This window comes from Gekko japonicus, unplaced genomic scaffold (assembly GCF_001447785.1).
Source record: "Gekko japonicus isolate JY-2015 unplaced genomic scaffold, Gekko_japonicus_V1.1 scaffold735, whole genome shotgun sequence".
Taxonomy (NCBI): domain Eukaryota; kingdom Metazoa; phylum Chordata; class Lepidosauria; order Squamata; family Gekkonidae; genus Gekko; species Gekko japonicus.
The window spans coordinates 407,461-426,569 of NW_015177029.1; the positions used below are offsets into that span (position 1 = coordinate 407,461).

General features: G+C 42.8%; 1 protein-coding gene across 1 annotated transcript in view; it reads left to right on the forward strand.

Annotated features, from left to right (window-relative positions):
* PTPRN2 (protein tyrosine phosphatase, receptor type N2) overlaps positions 1-19,109 on the forward strand; it is a gene marked incomplete at its 5' end in the record, with an annotated part of 355,818 nt that overhangs the window by 335,643 nt on the left and 1,066 nt on the right. Inside the window, one exon of the mRNA XM_015427868.1 lies at positions 15,208-15,281. Within this exon, the coding sequence (XP_015283354.1) occupies positions 15,208-15,281 (74 nt within the window). The remainder of the gene's footprint in view (positions 1-15,207; positions 15,282-19,109) is intronic.

Consider the following 19,109-nt stretch of genomic DNA (forward strand, 5'->3'; position numbering starts at 1 on the left):
AATGCGGTGGAGGCAAATACAGATATGCCACATTTGAGCTCATTTCAGTCTTTAGCAAGAAGAGGGGTGTGATGAAATCTAGTCTGAATGATACATACAATTTTCATGCATAGTGAAGTAAATACAGAGTATTTTCTAGCTTCATGCTCTCAGCCACTTAAGAGAAGGATTGACTTTGTTGCAGAAGAATGCCATTTATTGACTCCATTGTACCATGTAATGTCAAATTCCATTTTAAGTGTGGGCTCAGTGTGAGACAAGTCATGTGAAACAGGCCGAAGAAAAGAGTGGCAGGGTTTTTCAGATTGGTCAGCCCCATTTTGTTCTTGACCTGCTCCCCTCTGCCATTGGGGGTGTGCAATTTGAAATCTCTGACCTGGTGCTTAAATGAAGGATCAAAGGGCAGAGCGGGCATCTCAGCCCTGCTGAGGTGGGCCTTTCCCAGGCTGTCACACTGTGAGGCAGCCAAAGGTTTTGTTCTGACAGGAATCTAGGCCCAGTCTGTGAGGCCTAGGCCCCCTTTGTCTGGCCTGAGAAGGTTGAGGCCCAGGTTGAGGATCCAGTGTTCATCAAATGATCAAAGGCCTGAAGTACAGGACATGAAATCTTTCTTTCCATTTCCTTTTCTTAAAGAATGAATTGCAGAAGTACCAAAGAATGCCATTGCCAGTGCTTTTCTGTGGTGCTCGCACTAACTTTAGAGTCCTTCAGTTCTAAACATTAAAATGTAAGTGTACTTTCAATCCAGGCCCAGCTGCATGGACAGCATCTGCTAACATGTTTTATAAAAAGGCTTTTAAAGATTAAGGTCCTCAGTGTTTTTTAAAGGACTTTTAAGAATAAACTTAGAATAATTTGAGTTCTTGTTCCACTCTCTGATTTATTAGAAAGCAGACAATAATGCATTTTTAAATCAAAGTAAATAGGAGACCACTTAGTTTTAGCAATGAGAAAGTAGAAAGCAATCAATAAAACACTCTCGCTGTGCAGTGGCACTTTAAATAGTACATGGTTAGGAGAAATGGCTCCTTTTTCACATAATTTACTTTTCTAGATTTGAATTGTTTTCTCCAAGCTGGCTGCAGTGGAAACAAGTATGGATGCTTTTCTTTTTTGCCTATGCTACCATTCCTGACTTTCATTTGCTTTCAAAGAATTATCAGGCAAGAATTTCACATTTAGTAGAATTCCTGATTTTTTTAAAGAAAATATGTTTCATTCAACTTTGCACATCCAACTATTCTCATAAGCAAATGGCTAAGTTTCACTTCGTGTTTGGTTTACATTGGAAGACTGTTCCAGTCGTAGTTGCCTGTAATGTTAAGCATTGAAGGTATTTTGTTCTGTGTTTGAGACAAGGCAAGATGGCCAGAGGAGTGCTGTGTTGAATACACACATTCTCTCGAAACTCTTAGTTTTCTTTGTCACTCAGAGCACTGCTGACTGTATCTGTGGAGTAGGGGTGTGCATTCAGTCTATCTGAGCCCCCCAGAAAACAAAAACAAAAAACTGGTATTTTCCGGATTTTTTTTTCCAGCCAAATATAGGTAGCCAGTATTTATTCAGCTATCCAAAATGGCCATGCCCAAAAAATCCCAAAAACATTTGGGATTTTTCAGGACCACTGGATACCAGCAGTCAAAGTGCATTTAAAGGGCTCTCGTTCCCTTTAAATGCCGGCCACTTCCACACTGTCAGTTTTGTCACTTGTTTGTCCATATTGCTTTGGGTCCCCATCCCCCCTTTTCCACATGCATTTTGCTCCCACTGGGACTACTAGAGAGAGCAAAACACATTGGGGGGGGGGGAACCAGAAGTTTAGTTTAGTTCATTTCTACAGTCCTTAGACCAGTCATAGGGAACCAGAAGCAATAGGGACAAACAAGTGACAAAAATGACAGTGCAGAACAAGCCACCTTTGGAGTGAACTCTCAGTTTGGAGATGGCATTTAAAGGGACTGAGACCTTTAAATGTCTTCGGAGTTCATGCGCAGACTTGCAGCTTGCAGTGTTTAAAGGGACAGGATAAGTGAGCCCAGCCAGGATCGGCTGTGCTCCATGCAGTGTGGCAGCTCCCAGGGCTCACTTCTCCAGCAAGCCAGTCCCAGGATCAGCTGCAGGAGAAGTCAAGCCAGCCCCAAGAAGTGTTTAAAGGGACAGGATAAGTGAGCCCAGCCAGGATCGGCTGTGCTCCATGCAGTGTGGCAGCTCCCAGGGCTCACTTCTCCAGCAAGCCAGTCCCAGGATCAGCTGCAGGAGAAGTCAAGCCAGCCCCAAGATTGGGCTGGCTTTATTTAAATCCAGTATTATAAGGTTTGGGTCTGTTGGACCAAAAAAATTTTTTTGGTATTTCCAAAAAATCCCAGATCCCAATACCAGTATGGGATCTGGGATTTTTCAGAAATACCGATTTTATTTATTTATTTATTTATTTGGTCTACTAGACTGAACCCTTAAAATACTGGGGTAAGAAAATTGCACACACCCCTACTTTTAGATAACATCATGAAGAACTTCCTGCAGGCTCTGGACATGTGCAAGTGAGTTTGGGGGTTCATTCGTATTGTTTTTATTTACAAGCGCTACCACCCTTGTGTTAAGTCGCATCTAGTTCAGAGCGCCATTCTCAGCCATATTAATTGTATCAGTGTTTTCCTGTATGGGACAAAAACTACGAAACTTCCACTCTAGGATCTTCCTTCCGTGGCTGAAAACAACCATACGGAGAATACAATTCACAGTTTGTTAAATCTCCATTGCAATGAACAAGAGTTGCCCAAGAGTGTAAATACATGATTTGCATTAAATTTGGCCTGAGGCTAGCATGCTAGAATGGACAGTGGAATGGTGCAAGACACTTACCACACAGTGCTGTCATCTTCTCAGTCTTGCTTCTCCTTCCCAGGATACCTGTGTGGTGCTACTTCACTGTGTTCCTTTGAATCCCTCTTCAAAAGCCACCTTTTCCACAGAGCCTTTGATGCTGGTCCTTAATCCTCATCCCCATCTGAAAGGGAGCCAAAGTGTGTGCAAAGGCATCTGCACTCATTTCTCCCTTGTTGTCTGTCACACTATTGAAATAGATCCTCTGAGCAAAGGCTTGGACATTTGCTTGTGTTGTGTGGTGCAGTGCTACATTAATGCTAGCATAACAAAGCTAAACTCCCATGCCAAGAATGAAATTTTGCACAACCATTTTGTATGGTACACATTCTTTTAATCCATCCTATTCATTTTAAAAGAGCAGTACTTGAAAGCCAGTTTTCCAGTCCAGTTCCCATGTGCTTTGGCCTGAGTTATGAATTGATAATACTGATGCTGAAATGCTGATAATTCGCATAGTAGTTAAAACCTTGACTCCTAGGGCTTCCCTTGATGTAACTTTGCTTTTGAGAGCCAGTTTCCTGCCTGAAGTTAAGCATCCATATAGACTTTAGCTTACTGCTGTACTTTACAATGTAGTTTTAAGGGAGGGAGATCTGCGGTGGTATTGATCTAATATTTCAAAGGGATGGCACAGGCATAATTATAGAGAAGTATGAGAAGAAGGGGGGGAATCTGGTGTGTTCAAGAAGTAGCTGTCTTGCCTTCTAGGTTTTGATTTTTATTGAATTGCTAAGCCTTGAACTTTGTAGCTCATTAGACCCAGTCAGTTATCCAGTGGAAAAGTCTGAAATAAGGGGATGGGGCAGCATGCATTTGCCCTTCATGTTTAGGCATTTTTCCCCTCAAGCTGATTTTTTAAGGCTTCTTCAGTAAAGGCGTTTTATATTCTTTGAAATATCGTGGCTATGTTTATTAAAACTAGAATTTTTTTGGTCATTCACACACAAACATATATGTAACATGAGGTCATTCTGACGGTAAGCTGCATTTAATATAATGTTAACTCATGGTGAGTTAGCTAGTTTAAAGTTGCGGACACACACGCCAGAAAAAATGGGGGAAGCAAGGCTATTTCCTCCAGAGGAATTTGACCTGCAGTTGCATGATCATACCTCCCTTTGAAGCTGCGGGCGCAATCTGTCTGTGTGATCAGATGCAACTGCGGGGAGTCCTGTGTGTGTATGTGCTGTTTTCCTCCCATGTGCTTAACCGAGGGATTGATGAACCGCACCTCCGCACTGAGAGCTCCCTATGGAGTTTGCGATAATGCAAAGACTGTGAGGGGGGGGACAACAGCACGGAGTCAAGATGGCCTGATCAGACTATCCCGACGCCACAAGAGCGTGCTGGAGCGATCAGACACGGGAAAGTCTGTCCGTGGCCCATCGCAACCCGTTAACTACTGGATTTCCCCCGGTGTCCTTTAACTCCACTTCTGCGGTGGAGCAGAACAGGTTACCGACGACTGCAGAGCGTTTCCCAGATACTGTTGTCTGATCGCGCCCTTTAAATCCGCCCGGCACTCGCGCCTATGTCGGGTCTAATTGTGCGTATGATTGCAGCCTAATGCAGTTATGCAATGCTGTTGATTGCAGCAAGCTTTCCCACCAGATAAATGGCTGCAGTGAAAGTTGTGCCTGAAGCCATATTTGAATAGAAATAGTGAAATATACAAGCTGGTTTTAGATGTAAATGATACATCCTGTAATGGAAGGGGCACACTTGCTATTTAAAAGAAAGTACCGCTTTAGTAGTTTTAAAACATGCCTTTAGGTAATCCATTGTGTGAGATCTTCACATAATTATGTCAGATGGGCTACCGTAGAATATGTCAATAATAAACTGCAAGATGTTCCCCCAAAGTTTGGAATGCTGGATTCGAGTCTGGCAGCATCGTTTTGGAGAGTCGAAGCTCCCTTGATCAGAGTCTTGAAAGTTCACGTCCTTCAGAGCTGGCCTCTTAAGGTGCTACGGGACTCGGATCTTGCTCTTCTGATGTAAACTGACACAGCTAAACTTTAGTTTGTGAGCCAGTTCATGCCCATCCTTAGGTATGAGCTTTTGTGAGTCACTGCTCACTTCTTCAGATGTCTGAAGCATGAGCGGTGACTCATGAGAGCTCATCCCCTGCCACAAATCTTGTTAGTCTTGAAGGTGCTGCTGGACTTGCCCTTTTCTGCTGCTACAGAAGACAAACGCAGCTGCCCATTTTGATCTGCTTGGAGGGCGGGTGGGATAAAAGTGTACAGGAAAGCACAAAGATTTGCAGACGTGTGGGATTTAATTATAAAGAGATTAAGCAAGAGCCAGTGTGGCGTAGTGGTTAGAGAGTCGGATTGGATCTGGGAGACCCTCATTGGGAGACCCCACTCTGCCCTGGAAACTAACTGGGTAACCTGTGGCAGGTCACACACTTTCAGCATAACCTACCTTACGGGCTGGTTGTGAGGATAAAGGAGAGGAGAGGAGAGCAATGTAAGCTGTTTTGGGTCCCCACTGGAAAGAGTTTGTACTTCATTGGACAACTTCTCTAAGGCAGCATTTGCCATAATGTGTTTTAACAGTTGGAAGCAAAATCAAAGGGGTTTTTTTGGTGTGTGTGTGTTGTTGTTGTTGTTTTTTTGTATGAATGTGTTCTTTAAAAATTGATATTTGTATTAGGAGATTTCCTGGGGGGGAATCAAGAGTTTTTTTTCATTTTTTTTTTAGTTTTGGCGATGTTGGAAGATTCATCAGGTTTAGGAAATTATATGATCTGCCTAATTATCCAAGGTTTTGGGGGCCATGCATTGATTAGATGTAGGCTGTAGGGAGGACCTGTGGGAGGGGGGCTCACACCGCTTTAAGAAGCCACTGAAAAGAATGAATTGCTGTCGGTAAGCTGCTTGAGATAGTAACTAATTTGAGAACAAGAGGTCATGGGCTCAAGCAATGGAAGAGACAAGCATGTAAAAGAGTTGGTCACCGTTTCTTTATACCAAGGAATGTTGGAATACGGGGCAAATTAATAAAGCCAGAAAGAAGAAACTGTGTGCTCTTAGTGGAAGATAGTTCAGCAGCAGTTTGGGAGAGGAGGCAAGACAAGAGTTTTTGTAATATTGAGCTTCTAATCTGTCAAGTTTCAAGACAATATTGAATAGATTTCATGATAGTTTTCTGATTCTTAAAGATGATGTGTATTTTGTGGCACTGACTTAATTAGTGGTCTTTAATAAGAGGATGAATTTTCATATTTTTATGGTTCCTTTCAAAACAAAGTATAAAGACAACAGTCTTGAGAGTCTGACCCACAAATCAAGCAGTCACCAAGACTTGCAAAGAAAAAGCTTCCTGTGTATTACAATCTAAAGCACGACAACATCATTAATAAATCATACGAAAATCCTTGTGCATAGGTATATAACAACGTTTCAAAATTGGATCTTCCTAAGGAGATATTCTGTAGTGTACAAAAATACAATTCTTTAGAATATATACTATGTAAACAATAGAAAACAGTACAATCCTGGTGCAGTCTTACTTACAGAGTAGTACAAAAGCTCTCTTGTTTCATAAAGTGGTTGACAACAAGTCATAAGGAATCTGTAACACAATAATGTTCCTCTTGTAATGAAAAAATACAAGGTATTTTAAGTGACAGAGTATTTTAAAAATTAAGCCAACCTAGTAGTAACTTACACTACATTCAGATAGGACGCTGATCTCAGTAAATATTCAGGCTCAAATATGCTGCTAAACTTCTAATGAATTCTGTGCATCTCCCTCTAGTGATTCCTAACAGAGCATAATTAAAGGGACCTTGCACATTGCTAACAGGTGATAAGAGGCAGTACACTTAAAGAAACATCACATAGTTTACAAAAATTCACATAGTAGTGTAACTTAAAATACGACTGTTGTCTTTATACTTATTTTCTGATTGGGTCGTGTTTGTCCATATTTATCCTTTGAAAACAAGCCTTTGCCTAGAAATTCTGCGTTTTGTATTCCGTGTAGTTTCTTGTTTGCCTGTTCTGAGGATTCCGCTACTAGTTAGTTGTGGGGGACTGCAAGAAAAAAGGGAGATAGCACAAATGTTCATAATATATAGTACATACATTTTTCAGCAATCATGTCTCTGCCCTTTAGTGACAGTCTGCACCCTTAGTCCTGTGCTCTTCTAGCTCAGTTTTGTGGTTGTTGAATAGACTGGCTTTGCCACATAGCAAGAATTGGGTCGCCTGTTAGTGGCTGCTAAAACAGGAGAGCTTACATGTAAGGGTCAACAAAGAAATGCTGCTGTGTAGTAAGAACGAAATACTTCTACTCATTGCAGCTGTTGGGAAAGAAGTTGCATGCATAGGTAATATCTTTCTCGAAGCACCTTGTCACTGTTGGAACTGCAACTGGTTGCTTTTTCATTCAGCCCTGAACTGGCACATTCTGTGGGCATTACAGAGAGGTTGCCAACACCAGGTAGTTGCCAGCCCTTAGTTTATTATGAAATCCAAGTAAAGCAAGTGTCATTATTGGGCAAAGGATCCCTACAAGTTGACTGCTTTCATAGAATGCCTGCTAGTAAGGAGTGCCAAAAAGCAGCAGGAACTGCCTTCCACCATATTGAATAGTTCTATTTAAAAAGATCCTAATCAAAGCACTCCCCAGTTCTGCAGCCAGAGTACCAGATGCAACAATGCAGAGAGACGATAAGAATTTGAAATCCTTGCGTGGAAACAAGAGCAAATTCCTTGGCTGAAAATTCTGAGGAATTTTGGAATTTGGGCTGTGGGTGGGGAAGGGAGGGGGGGAGGTTCAAGGGAAAGGGCCTTGCGGATGAACAAGAGGAGCATATGGAACATGAGGGAGTTGCTGGCCCCATGGACCTTTCCTGGTTTCTGGACTGATGGACGTGTTCCCTGCTTTTCTGCAGCGCAGAATGTCCTTCCCGCTGTCCCAGATGCCTAAGTGTCCTTCCTGCCGTGAGCTGCATCATGCGGCCTCTGTCACAGCTTGTCTGTTCTGCATCCCTTCCGCCACCCCCTCTTCACAGCTTCTCCCTTCCCAGCCATCGCCCCACAACCTTATCCTCACAACCATTCTTGCACGACGTCTGCCTTGAAGTGCCATTCCCCCCCATCCAGTGGTGCAGCAGCATCAGGACCCAAGATTAGACTCTCCTGCCACAGCGGTAGGTCTCAGTGGCAGTTCCTGTGAGCAGCAGCATAAGCAGAGCTACTGATAATACCTGACAGCAAACATGTTTCCCGTTCCAGTTATGCCAGAATGTAGGTGAGGCGGCACGTCCAACTGGTTTGATGCAGTGCAGATAGGCATCTGCATGTCTGTCCGATTCGTATTCAGTCTCCTGATCCACCAAGTGAGCCATGTGCCGAAGCCAGCTTCTGCATGCTCCCTCCCCCGAGTTGCATGCTTGTTTTTATTTCTCTCTCCCAAATGCCTATTTGTGACTCATCCCGAGCCTTTGACTGCCTTGTATTTTCTCTTGTCTATTTGCCAAGGTCAGCACCATCTCTTGCAAAATGCCTGTCATTATGAGGCAGTGTGTACGCATGGCAGGGCAATCTGAACGAAGTTCAGAAATTTCAGGTTGGGAGTACCGCAACACACCTCTCTGTACAGGCATTAATTTCTTCCTCCTTTGGTATCCCAGTTGGTAAACACCTGATGGGCACATTTTGTTCTGTACTGTGGTTCGGCCCTGCATCCTGTTTACTTTGTCCTACAGAGGCTAAAAGCCGTGTAGAAAGAAGCTGAACTTTATCTGCATAGCTACATCCTGGATTTAGTTTATTGCAGTGTTCAAGTGTGATGATTCACAGACCACAGCTAGGATTTCTGGGCGCAGTCATAATACAGCTAGTAATTTATAGTACCAGTCCATTGTTATGTATGTACCATAGAGACTAAACCCCACCCAATATGCATGCTGTGTGCTGGCAAAATTCACTCCTTTTATATTTTAAAGCAGCTATTGCTGTTCTCCAATGCGTGTGTTTAATTAATGTACAGTGACTGGTCAGTTATTCATGCTGACAAGTATTAAAGACTATAATTCATTTAAATCTATTGCTTCTGGGGTTGAGAAAATGACTTTGGACCATTGCCCACCCCTAAGCATCCATGCACAAGTTACTAGCTGAAAATAGGCAATAAGCTTTTATTATTTATTTAAAGTATCTATTGTTGGATTCTCTGGACTAGGTGCTGCCAGGGAACCACGGAAAAATAGCAGAGTGCACAAAGGCTTAAACGCAGCAGAGCTTGGGGCTTGGTGTGGCAACAGACTTACAAAGTCACATGGAGTCAGCAGTCAGTTCTAAAACTAAGTAACATTTATTAAAGGAAATACATGGTTGAGAGTGCAGGTAAGAGATAGATATAGACTGCCTATTCTAACTAGCTAGATGGTGTTGGATGCTGGACGCATGTCCAACCTCCATGGTGCAAGATGGAAATCAAGCACCTTCGTGTGTGGAGGAGGGAAGAGGGGGGAGCGGGAGCGGAAGCAGAGGAAATTGCCCCTAAGAGTAGCATTCTACTTCAAAGGAAAGGATCAGATAGCAGGAAGGAGAAAGGATGCTCTGTGTGTCCTGACCTCTCTGTCTAAACCCTTTGGTAGCATCTTCTCAAGTCTGAGACAGGAGACAGCGCCAAGTCCTCCACTTCTAGCATCTATAACTCTCAGGATTCTCCAGGCAGCTCACGAGATAGAGTGACTATAAAGTCCTTTTTTAAAAAGCACCAAAAGAGATAATCAGAACATACATGCAAACTGACAAAAAAACACATGAGAACAATGCTTCCTCTAAGCTGTGGAGTCTTGTGAGCAAAAATTGTACTTTGTGAGCTTCTGGCATTAAAGTTGTGGGCAAGCGATTTGGCTACTGCAGAAATTAGTTTGCTCTGGAGCCATCCTTCCTGAGCTAAGACAAAAATGTGTGAGCCGGAGTCTAGAACACTAACTCAGCTTAGAGGGAGCACTGCATGAGAACTAGCAGAAAGACCTGGGTGAACAGTTTCCCCCTGTTGTCTGTGCTTAAGTGCATGGTGAATGCATGAAGAAAGGGAGTCCACAGACAAGTCGCCACACTACTTTGTTGTACTTACTTAAAATATATATATACAGTGTTTCTTCAGATAGCTGCTCCAAAGAGTATCTTGTCATTTCCAATTTGTCTTCAAAGGCAGCCTGCATAGAAGACATTGTTCATTTGTTTCATTTATACCTCATGTTTCTCCATTGGGGACCATTCTCTTCTCCACACTATCCTCGCAACAACCCTATGAGGTAGGTTATACTGAGTGTGCATGACTGGTCCAAGGTCACCCAGCAAGCTCCCATGTCTAAGTGGGGATTGAAACCTGGTACTTCCAAATAAAGGTAGCTCAGCAGTTCGAGACCCGAGTGCCGCATGACGGAGTGAGCTCCCGTCTCTGGTACCAGCTTCTGCCAACCTAGCAGTTCGAAAGCAAGACACTGCAAGTAGATAAATAGGTACTGCTTCGGTGGGAAGGTAACAGCATTCCGTGCACCTCAGCGTCTAGTCATGCCAGCCCACATGAGCATGGAAATGTCTTAGGACAGCGCTGGGTCTTCAGCTTGGAAACGGAGATGAGCACCGCATCGCTAGAGTTGGATTCGACTGGCTTTTGAGCAAGGGAAACTTTTACCTTTACTTACTTCCAGATATTAATTTAGTAAATATATTAAAACATTTGTGTCCCACCTTTCCTCTGGGTTCAAGATCCTAGTCTAACATTCTGCCACTACACCACATGGATAACACTGTTCAGATTACCCTTTCAAAGAAAGGATCATTGGTGGTGCATCAACCAACTTGGGTTAAAAGGCACCACTAGCAAGAGATGAGACTTGAATCTGCGAACTGTAGTCCCAGGCTTCAAGCTCATTTTGGGGAAGTGCAGTTCTGTCCAAAATGGGTGGAATCCTGGGTCTTTCACTGGCCCCATTATAAGCAAACTGCAAATCAGTCATACTAGATTGAAATTCAGTTTATTGGTCTTCATATAATCATTTCTGCTGTTCAAAATGTTTGGTGTAGTGGTTAAGTGTGCAGACTCTAATCTGGGAGAACCGGGTTTGATTCCCCACTCCTTCACTCGCAGCTGCTAAATGACCTTGGGCAAGCCATAGTTCTGACAATAGCTGTCCTTGAAAGAGCAGTTCTCTCAGAGCTCTCTCAGCCCCACCTGCCTCACAGGGTGTCTGTTGTGGGGAGGAGAAGGGAAAGGAGTTTGTAAGCCGCTCTGAGACTCCAAGTGAAGGGCGGGGTATGAATCCAATCTCCTCCGCTGCCTTTAACTGACTTAGATGTGAAGGGGAAGTAGAGCTGATAGCACTTCACTCCAAATCTGCAGTGGCTTCAGGTATATAACAATAAACAGCATGGGGGGGAGCAAGATCCAGTCTTGTGTGACAACACTGTAGTGTAAATGACACAGAATCTAGCAGCAGGAGCCCAGAACTGGTGGCACTGCAGCATGGTGTTCCCAACACTCCTTTGAGCCAGCCAGTCCAGAGGGTACCATAGTCAATGGTATCCGCCACCACTGAGAAATCCTGGGGATTTATTCGCTTTGTACTACCTTTGTCTTTGTCCTAGTGAAGGCAATGAGAAAAACCAGGGCAAATTGAAACCAGACTGAAATGAGCCCAGGTAATCTAACGCTCATCCCCCCCAACCCCTTGAAGATGCTACAGATGTACCATTTCTGGAAATGTTGAAGCTTAAAAAAATTCTTAAAGGGTGTGTGTGTGTCCTGGTGGGGTTTGTTGGGGGTGTGTGTGTGTGTGTGGATGGATTAATTTACTTAGAAAAAGTAGTACGTTCCTATCAAACCAAGTTTTTCATTGCTCCTCAAAGTTTTCCAGAGCCCTCAGATATTTTCATGCTACACATCTTGAGTGAGAAAAACCTTGTCTTACAAAGCCTTTGTTGCAATAGCGAAAACAGGTCACAGGAGTAGGTTGTGTTTTTCCCCAGTGCTCCCCCAGATTTCCCAATTAATTTTTTTTACAGCTATCAGGAAAAAACCTGAGACTCAGCTGCGAGGATAGTTCAAGAAGGGTAGCCGTGTTAGTCTGCCTGTAGCAGTAGAAAAGAGCAAGAGTCCAGTAGCACCATAAAGAGAAACAAAATTTGTGGCAGGGTATGCGCTTTTGTGAGTCACTGCTCACTTCTTCAGATATGAACTCATGAAAGCTCCTCCCCTGCCACAGATTTTGTTAGCCTTTTAAGTGCTGCTGGACTCTTGCTCTTTTCTACTCCTGAGATAGTAGGCATCCAGATCAGACAGATGCAAGCCATATTGTCTGTAAAATGCTTTGCAAACATCAGAGTGAACCTCTCAATTCATATTGTCACAGTCTTGAAGAAGTAGCCTACCTCGGTGCAGAAAAGCTCCACTGGATGGCTATCTGCAGGCATGATAGTGGTGGAGAACCAACCGTTTTGCCACATAGGGTAGACACAAAAATGTACACTAACTTGTGGCAGATCACATTACTTCTAAATTTTTCTTCACTTACCCTTGAGCCATTGGCCGATTTGGTCAGCACGATGGTGGCTGGCTGGATAGTCACGATTTTGGCTTGCCAGCGCAAATCTAGGGTGAGGTGTGTTATCAAATTGGACATGATCACACAGATGAGTAAAGCGAGCTGGAACCTTTCTTATAATTTTCCACTTTAACAACAAACACAGCAGCAGCACTCTGGTGTTGAAAGCAGAGTTTGTTTGCTTGATACCGCTTTGGACCGCTCTGCAGCTGCCTGAAATGCAGATTAAGCAGCAGCCTAAGGGTAACATGGGAAAATCTGACTCTAAGTTGGGAATTAATTGAAATCCAGGTCTTCTGGGTACAGTACCCCATCTGTCAGGTCTATGAAACGGCGCTTGAAAATTACTTTGTAAGTGAAAAAACACATCCTTAATATAACCTGAATAGTAAGCAACTCACCGGGCCTTTTTTTTCTTTCTTTAACTGCCAGTCATTTCAGCATGAATCCTCATTCTCTTGTGCAAACAAAATAAAGAGCTATGGTGGTGCTCTTGCAGCAGGGGTGTAACATCTTCTCTGCCATCAGTCTCCAACAAGTCCCATGCTGAAACTCCAGCCATTAAACACCAGGCAAAAGACAGCAGCACCCGTTGCTTACACGATCATCGCCGAGCTGGAATCGGGGTGGTGGGAAGAACCCTCTGAGCAATCCTGCCTCCATGGCGCCAGGCCTTGAAATGCACCTCCAGAGCCAGGAGCCGCACCCTCCCCATTGCAGTAATGTCTAAAGGGCCACTAACGTAACCTTTTGCTGTTCTCTGGTTCTCTCGCATAGGCTTGCCATACTAAGAATCATTTCTGTCTTGAAGGTCTACATCTGTATTTTGGTGATACTAAAAAAAACCCTTCGGTTTCTTTCCTTATGAAGGCTTCTGGGGTGATGCTTCCATGAAGCTCAGGGTGACATATTTCCACTTGTCCAATACCACCTGAGCCCCAAGTCTCCACATTCCAGCTCCAACACGATCTGCCACACCAGCTCTGCAGGAATAGTTAGCTCATGTCAAGTACTGAGATTGCTAAAAACGTTGTTAGGCTTCACATGGCGTTTTCAGTGTTTTGTTCTGAAGGTACCGTGTGGTTTGGTGCACAGCTCTAGCATCCGTCCTATGTTAATTCTAGGAGCTGGCAAGCAGTAGTGCCAGCTGTTTAGTTTCAGCCTTGCTGTACTGTACAGGGAGGGAAAGAAACTTGAAAGCTCTTGCTGTACTGCTGTACAGGGAGGGAAAGAAACTTGAAAGCTTACTTGTGAAACAGCTTCCTCCTTCACAGGAAAATAAAATCCAGTCCATATTGATACCTTTATTTTTTCCAAGAGTTTGCCATGATGTTTTCAACAACTCCCTCTAAACTAGGGTTAGTGTGATTGCCTGAATACAAGCCATTGTAATAATTATGGTTAGTTGTGTGTTGTGTGCCATCAGGTTGCTTCCAACTTATGGTCAATCCTATAAATTAATTACCTCCAAAATGTCCTATCATTAACAGCCTTGCTCTAGTCTTGCAAACCGAGGGCTATGGCTTCCTTTATTTTGTCGATCTATCTCGTGTTGGTTTTTCCCTTTTTTTTCTATTGCCTTCAACTTTTCCTCGCATTATTGTCTTTTCTAGTGAGTCTTCTCATGATGTGACCTGTGTACGATAATCTCAGTGTAGTCATTTTAGCTTCTAGGGAGAATTGAAGCTTGATTTGATTTAGAACCTATTTACTTGTCTTTTTGGTGGTCCATTTTATTCATTAGTAGTTAGTTGGGGCCCGTTAAACCAGTTAGTTGTGTGAAGTTGGATTTATTAACCATCATTGGTCTTAACTTAGATCTTGTGCACTGTTTGAACACAGATATCCTGGCTTAATTGTTGTTTAAACCGGATGTGTTTTCTGTTAACACCCTCCCAGGGTACAGAGAGATGGCAGTAAAGCCAGGATTTATTGAGTGGAGCCCGTAGATGAGTGACTGTCTGTGAGCTGAATCCTGGCTTTGCAAGCCATTCCTAGTTAAAATAAGCCATCAGTTTTGCATTGTGTCTAAACCAAGTCCAAGAGTGAATTCACACAATGTTATTTTCTCTGTATGATTAAATGAAATGAGGTGGTGCTTTTGAAGTCACATGATAAATTGATTGCAAATAGGAAACGACAGCACCCTAATAACGCACATAAATTGCCTGAACCCACCCCAACTATATAATTTCTGTTTTAATGATATGAAACTTTCTCGATATAGTATCTTTTGAGTATCTTGCCAGTAACCTTTTAAAAAACCTAGGGAAGACTACTGAAGAATCATTCCAATTTATTTGTAGGCACACACCCAGTGGAATTTGTAAGCATCCCACGCAGTCATGCATCCAGTAATGCAATACAAATTGATTATTAAAAAGTGAGTTCTTAATTTGCAGTAAATATACTTTACACTTCTTTGTAACTATAGAGACATCTCTTTAAGAATTCTCTCTGGGTTTTTTTTTTTTTAAATAACTAATGCTCATCCAAGCTCTACCCTTGGCTTTCCTCTTCTCCTCCCGCCCTCCCCCATCTCCAAATGCCAGTTTTGGAGCAGTCTGCCAAGTCTGCTGAGAGATGACTGTATAATTTTCAATTGGGCTATTAGCCCAAAGGGAATCCAATAGTAGGAGATTGAAAGATGCAGCACACGTTATCACTGCTTTGAACTCAACCCAATTGGCAGGGGGGGATTGTTTAATTTTTTGTTGTTGTTTTGGTTTCCTTTATTGCAGGTGCTAAAGAGATTGATATTGCTGCTACCCTGGAGCACTTGAGAGACCAGAGACCTGGCATGGTCCAGACAAAGGTACTGCGGTTTAATCCACATAGGTTTTAAATAATATAAACTCTTTTCCTTTTCCTTTTGGGAAGCCTGGAGAGACATAATTTAACACAAGGTACTTTTGTTTGGCACACGCTGTTCTCCCTTGTAACATCTCTTAATGTCAAGCTGGATTATCAGGTATAAAACACAGCAATCCACAGATGACAAAATGAAATGCATGCTTTTAAACTTCCAAAAATAGATTATCTCTCTCAAAGACAAGCAGGTTTACTGAGTATATATTGTTTTTTTTGTTAGATGCTGAAATCCTGGGGTCAGAAGTAGGGCAGGGCAGGTTATGCTTTTATTAGTTCAGTGCTATTAGTACAGCCCTTGACATTGAAAACGTTCTTTTTTTTTGTCTGTTACACTGAGAGACGATGGCCACATAGTGGAATAGATCTGCCCAGTTCAACCGATCGACCTGTTGTCTAGATAGGCTCCCAAATATCCATGGCCCATAGTTCCATGAACATTTAGAGTCCACTTCACCGTTTGTTCTTAAGCAGGCCCGCATTGTGAGCCTGGGATTAAAAATGTGTAATGCTTATTTCTCAAACTTTGTCAGACATCTTAAATTTTTATTACAAATATGTCCTGATTTGAAAACAAATCAAGACAGATTCAGGCCCTTCATTCATTTCAAAGTTGAGTTTGCTTCCTATCTTTATACTTTTTCTTCCAGGTTGAAATTTTTTTGTAAACAATAAATATCATTTATTATTAAAGCTTTTGGTGATTTGGGTGGACTTGAATGTAATTGGTACTTAGGCCAAATTCGTAAGAGATTAAGAATTTAAAAGATGTTCCTTAACTATTCGGTATCTTTGCTTTTATTTCGTCATAATGCCATCCATTGCTGTTGCTGTTGTTGTTGTTGTTTTGCCATCAAGTCACAGCTGACTTATGACAATCCTATGGGGTCTTCAAGGCAAGAGACGTTCAGTGGTAGTTTGCCATTGCCTGCTTCTGCATCACAACCCAGACTTTCACTGGTGGTCTCCCATTGAAATGCTAACCAGGGAAATGCTAACCTGCTTAGCTTCTGAGATCTGACGAGACCAGGCTAAAGTGGGTTATCCATGTCAGGGCTAGAATGCTAATATTACCATTTCTCATTTTTAGTCTGATCCTTTCTCAATCGCATTGGAAAAAATTGAAAAGAAAGTTCGACTTTAGTATAATCACCATTTTCAGTGCAGACACCCACCTCCAAAAAGGGTAATTTCAGCTTCTGGTGCCTCATACTTTAGACCAGGCACCCTGAACCTTTTTGAGAGTGTGGGCATTTTGGGTATTCTGGCAAAGGATAGTGGGCACAGCCACAAAATGGCTGCCATTGGAGGTGGGACAAATCACAAAATGGAGTTCGTGAGGGGCAATTACAAATGTTGGGACTGGAGGTTTCAAGTGAAGGCTAAGCACCGTTTTATGATGGGAGCAAGTATTTCTGCATGGGTGCTTTCTGCAGACCCAAAGGTGATTTCTTCTGTGGTCTTCTGTTGTCCCAAAGAGGTGCCAGAACTGGCCCATTGTTCTGAATGAGGGGGGGAGAAAGAAGTGGGTGCCAAGAAACACATAAGCAGGCACCATGGCGAGGATTGTTGCCTTAGATGCCATTGCATTGTTTCTCCAAGACAGCACAGATTCTAATAAGTAAGAATCTAAAGAAGAAATTTGTTTTATGCAGAGAATTGCTATGGGTAAAAGTCCCAGGCCATGAAAGTAATGTTGTTCCTGGAAGAGAATCTTGATGTGCGTTATAGAAACCACCACCAAGGACCCAAGCCAGTGGGAAATGTAATAACAAACATCTTCAACAGTCCTAAGATTGACTCGGCAAATGTAAACGTAGGTCATGACAGAAACAGAGGGTATCTAGATATGGTAAATACCTGTCAGTAAAATCCTGTGCAGAGTTATTCCAATCTAAGCCTATAGAAATCAGTGGGTTCCAACTGGAGTAACTCTGCAAAGGATTGCACTGTGTGTGCTTGTGAGCAATTATCCTCAGAACCAGCAGTACTGGCTAAAATATTCCATGATGCTAATGAGCGTTATGCAAATCAAGTCCTCGTCTTAGTTCTGGCATACAATTTGGACTTTTCTAGCACATCGTTCAGGGTCAACTCCGGACTGCAGCTGTTTTTAGAATGTGCTTGGAAGGACTTTAAGTATTGTTACCAGGAGGTGGTGATCTGATAAAATGATTCAAAGTTTAGCTCGCCTTGCTTGTCCTCTCTTAACTTCTCATTCCCTTGTTAAAACTGCCCAAACTACTTTAATTGTGCCAAGGGCATTGCAAACTTTGAATATCTGGCTATGTGCCAACAATGTGCAGCCTCCAGAGAATTTTGCACATGTGCTAGATTTAAACAAACCATGTTTTCTCCCTGCTGAATACAAATAAGGGATTGAGCCTCTTGGAGTAATTTAAAACAATGGATTAAAAATCAGGTTAGAAATGCCAATTAGTGTGTCTCTCTAGGCAAAATAAACAGCCGTGACATTGAATTTCCAGCAGGCAGCAGCCCGTGTTTACATAGTCCACTGGATGGTTGGGTCATTCGAAATATTTTTCAGCAATCACAAGAATTTATAAGGCACAATCCAACCAAGCAAGCGTTTTTGGGTCCTGCCAATTCCAGTGGGAAAGTTAAGCACAATTTAACTATCCTGGTAATTTACTTGACTCCAATGCTCCCTCTAAGTTGTGGAGTCTTGTGAGCAAAAATTCTACTTTGTGAGCTTCTGGCATTAAAGTTGTGAGCGAGCCATTTGGCTGCTGCAAAAATTATTTTGGTCTGGTATTTACCATCTTTCCTGAACTAAGACAAAAATGTGTGAGCCGGAGGCTAAAAAACTGTGAGCTAGCTCACACTAACTCAGCTTAGAGGGAACACTGCTTGACTCATGTGTGTACTCTACAAAATATTAAAGAAATCACTGCTACTTCTCCTGTGCTGAAAGAGCATTATTAAACAGTGGGGAGAAAGGCTTGTATTCTTTTGACATTCTAATAACCCATAGAAAATAGTTTAATATTATAACCTTTAACCAAAAGTTAAGTTCTTTACATTAAAGTCCTTTTTTCCTTCACTTTGCTCCCATCATTGCATCCTTTTTTGTGAAAGTTATGATGTTACACAGTAGGCTCATTTTTGCCCCATTTATAGGTTTAACTGGAACAGAAATATATCAACATTTATTTTATACGTAATTCTGAACCTGGCCCCTATGCAGATCGATAAACGTAGAGAATGACCAGGTTTGCAGAAACATGTGAAAGCCCCCCCCCCCAGGAAGGGAGTACATCCCTCCCAAAGAGAAGAGTGCTACCTGCCCTTGTGCAGAGCGCACAGAGGAGCATCCACATGGGCCAGAGCTGGGAGGAGGGAGCAGGAGCTTCCGGCCAGGTGAACCTGGCAGAGGAAAGAGGCCAGAGCCATCACCACCACTGACCCCCCCCCCAATGCTGCTGTAAGTGGAAGCTGTCACCCCCCCACTGCTAGGTGAGCCAGGTGGGTGGCAGCAGCACTGCAGGGGACTGGTAGCTGCCACCGCATGAGTACTGCAGCTGTGCAAGTTGGCTGGCTACTTGCCATTTCCCCCTCCTGCAAGTCTCATGGGTCCTCACCTGTAATATATGTGCAACTAGATGCATTTGAGATATGTGACGAAACTTGGCAAAAAGAATCTTTATGGAAATACTGGCTGTCACTGATATTTTGGGAGATGACTAGTTTGAATAGGAGGAATGTGTTAGTTTCCAATTAACCTGTTTTTTTTCCCCCCCCCCCCCCCCCCCCC